Source organism: Prunus dulcis, chromosome 3 (genome assembly GCF_902201215.1).
Source record: "Prunus dulcis chromosome 3, ALMONDv2, whole genome shotgun sequence".
Lineage (NCBI taxonomy): Eukaryota > Viridiplantae > Streptophyta > Magnoliopsida > Rosales > Rosaceae > Prunus > Prunus dulcis.
In genome coordinates, this window is record NC_047652.1 from 738,284 (window position 1) to 741,889 (window position 3,606).

Below are 3,606 nucleotides of genomic sequence, written 5' to 3' on the forward strand. Positions count from 1 at the left end.
TAATCCTACCCAACCATCAGCTAGAGCATACAGAAGGGATGAATTTCCATACCTTGATCGCCAGAAATGGCGGCCGGAGGAGGGAGATCGGAGCCGGCGAAGTTCGGGCGACATCCGGGCGAAAATCGCCATTTTTCGGCGGCTGGAGCGGCGGCCGATGTCGGGGGAGGGCTGGGTCGTGACGCCGAGGCCGAGCCGGTTCTTTTGGCACCGGTCACGACCGCAGCCGCGGCCGGTGGTCGGAGATACGAGGAGAGAGAGAGAGAGCCGACGGGAGAGGGGGAGAGATCGCGGGAGAGAGAGAGAGAGAGAGAGAGAGAGAGAGAGAGAGAGAGAAAACCAGATTTTTATAAAAATCCCATTTTGAAATATTTACGATTGTGCCACTGGGTTTCTTTTGACCATAACTCTCCCGTTACAACTCCGATTCGAGCCCACTACGTGTCTATGAACTCGTCTCAATACGACCTATCCAAAAATACCAGTCACGGTCCCAAACTCTCTCCGGTTAAAAATATGACTAAAATACCCTTAAATAATTAAATAATTAAATAAGGGTTAAATTTGGGGAAATTTGGGGTCGGGGTGTTACACTTTCTCCTTGCAAAATAGATCGAAACAAGAGGACCACACCCGTGGGGTGTTGGCCAAAAGCCCTCAAATGCCTAAGTTAGTTCAATTGATTCATAGAGAAAACAATAGCTAAATAGGGTACGGAGATATATATGTAAGGTGTAAACTGGGTGGCTGGAGCCGTGAGTGGTGGTCGGAGCCTTGCGTAAAAGGGAGAGAGACTATGGCGGCTAGGGTTTGTGATGGATAATTTTTGCAGAGTTTCAGTAGGAATTTAGACGTACCTTAACCATTGCGCGTAGCCATCTATTTATAGGGGCCTCGGAGGCTAGGGTTTCAGAGGAATAATTCCGCAGATGGAAAGAAATTATTCCTCCCTGATTTGGCGAGATTGGCTTAATTGGGGATTTGATTATCAAATTCCTAATTAAGGTAGAAATCAAATCAATCCCAATTAAATTAGGTAACTCCCAATTAATTGAGTAACTCCCAATTAGATCAAATAATCCCTAAATGGAAGGAAATATTTGACCTAGAATTTTGTGAGAATTTGGCTCCCACAATATTCATTCAGGTAAAACTTCGAGGTGTACGGTGAGAGAGATAGAGACCAAAGGGACCGACGACTAATAAATCATAGTGTCATTAGCATAAGTAGTATAACACAAGCTTCATCCACAACCAACTTGCATAGAACATGGCATATACATATCAAAACCAGTGTCACTTGTTCCCTCATATATACAAACGTCACCTTCACATAACACAACATACATGCCTTATTCTTTCAAGAATTACACAAAGTACATGCAAGCAGCTGACCCGGTAAACAACTAGTAGAATGATACTCGAATATCAAGCAATGTCATCAATTGAGAAATGAACTCTGGGTGGCCCGGCCATGCTGCTTCAGTAACCAAATTTCCATCCGTGAAGCAACAATCTATTGGATCAGGTTCCAGCCATGCTGCTCCCAGCAAAACCACATTAAGCTTCACCGCTGGATACGCAGTACATTTCTTTCTCTAAAATTTAGCCAGTTAAAGAAAGTTCATAATGTGAAAATAAGTAAATCAACCCTCAATCAGAAGAATCAACAAAAGACAAACATATTACAACTTCAGGGTTTGACCTGGTTAGTGGACTCTACTTTAATGGTTATGGCAGTGGCGCAGATATCACCCGCTTTCTTGCTAGGAGAAACTGCATCAACAGAGACTCCAAATGCCTGCAGTGCTTGAAATGGGACCATTGCCTCGTAATCTTCCATGTAGTCCCCGCACAGTAACAACACCCTCCTCTGCTCCTCGCCTTTCGGATTTCCCATTTCTTTTCTTATTTTCTTTCTTTAGTTTCTTTCTTGCTTTTTCTTTCTTCTTTTTCACAGAGAGAGGTGATTTGATAAAGGAAGGAAGGCCTGCTTTAAATATAATACTCACACAAGCGTTTTTGGAGTCAGCTAGACACGTCGCATCTCTCTCTATTCCTCTCTTCTTTTCAGTTCGGATAACTATTGTATTAATTTCGAGCCATAACCATATCCAAGTTTGATATTATTTGTTGTCTTCTTCACCGACCAAGTGAGTCTAAATAATTCGAGGAAGATTCAAACTTGTAATGTTTATCTCTAACGGGCATGGATAATAAATGTAATGTTTATCTCTCTGACAGGTATGGGTAGTTTTGAATAGCCTTCGCGTTGATTTTACCTCGACTGCCATGCTGATTTTCACCAGCGCAGCAGAGCTGCTTGCTTTGTGTTATGAGGTCTGGTTTTGTCAACAAACTATATTGCTTGACCCAAAAGAAAATGCAATATGATGTGCATCCTCATTTCGCAGTTACAGGTTGGTTGTGAAATACAGGCTAACTTTGGACAACATGATATTCAAAAGAAAGTTCAATATCTTGTCGATCCTCATTTCGCAGTTACAGGATGGTTGTGAAAGTATAAGCTAACTCTGGACAACACGATCTTCATTCAGGTAAAACTTCGAGGTGTACAGGGAGAGAGATAGAAACCAAGGGCGCCGATGACTAATAAATCATAGTGTCCTTCTTGTTGATGTGTAACCCTTGAGCTGAAATCCTTGGCGCCAAAGTTGTTTTTTATTTGCATTTTATTTCTTTTTTATATGTTTAAACTCTGTTTGTAATATGAGCCATTGGATCATAGTCCAAGTGGTCCCTTATCTAGCCTAGGATATAATCTGTCAGATTGTGACAAGTGTAATCATCTCATAGGATGATAGGATCAATTGTTAGGATTAAATCCCTGTGTAAATCAGTTAGAGAAGAATCTCTCCTCTCTCCTCTAACTAGGGCTGGCAATGGGTCGTGTCGTGTCGGAATAATAAACGTGTCAAGAATGCTCAACCCGAACCCAACCCATTTAATAAACGTGTCGTGTCGGGTTCGGGTCGTCTTTTATCGTGCGGGTTTCGAGTCGTGTAACGGGGTCATAAATAATAACATGCATGTTACAAAACCCACAACCGAAAAAATTTAAATTAAAAAAAACAGAGAGAGTAGAGAAAATATAAGGAAAAGAAAGAAAAAAAAAGATAGAGAGATGAGAGAAGAGAGAAGGAAAAGAAAGAAAGAAAAATAGAGAGAGAGAGAGAGAGAGAGAGAGAGAGAGAGAGAAGATTGAAGGAAAGAAAGAAAGAGAAAAGAAAGATGAGAGAAAACTAAAGAGAAAGAAAAGAAAGAAGAAAAAAAAAGGAGAGAAGAGGAAAGGAAAAGAGAGAAGAAGAAAAAAAGGGAGAAAGAAGAAAGAACGAAAAAAAAAGGGAAAAAAAAAAAGAAGAGGAGAAGAGAGACCGAAAAGAAAGGAAAACACAAAAGAAAAAGAAACATTATAAATATCAAAAGGTATACTATAAAATCACAAAATTGTTTGTAGCATGGTGGATAAGGTGTTTGAGAGAAATGAAGATGGTAGGAGTTCGAAACCCCTTGTGTGTGTTTTGAAATCTCCATTTGTCTTTATTTTTTAGTGGGTTAGCGGGTTGTACACGGGTTGACACGACC

At 40.8% G+C, this 3,606-nt stretch overlaps 1 protein-coding gene across 1 annotated transcript in view; it reads right to left on the minus strand.

The window, feature by feature from the left end:
- LOC117621303 (protein DJ-1 homolog D-like) overlaps positions 1-1,915 on the minus strand; it is a 5,249-nt gene extending 3,334 nt beyond the window's left edge. The window contains exon 1 of the mRNA XM_034351704.1: positions 1,706-1,915. Within this exon, the coding sequence (XP_034207595.1) occupies positions 1,706-1,900 (195 nt within the window). The 5' untranslated portion in view covers positions 1,901-1,915. The remainder of the gene's footprint in view (positions 1-1,705) is intronic.
- Positions 1,916-3,606: the final 1,691 nt, after the last annotated feature.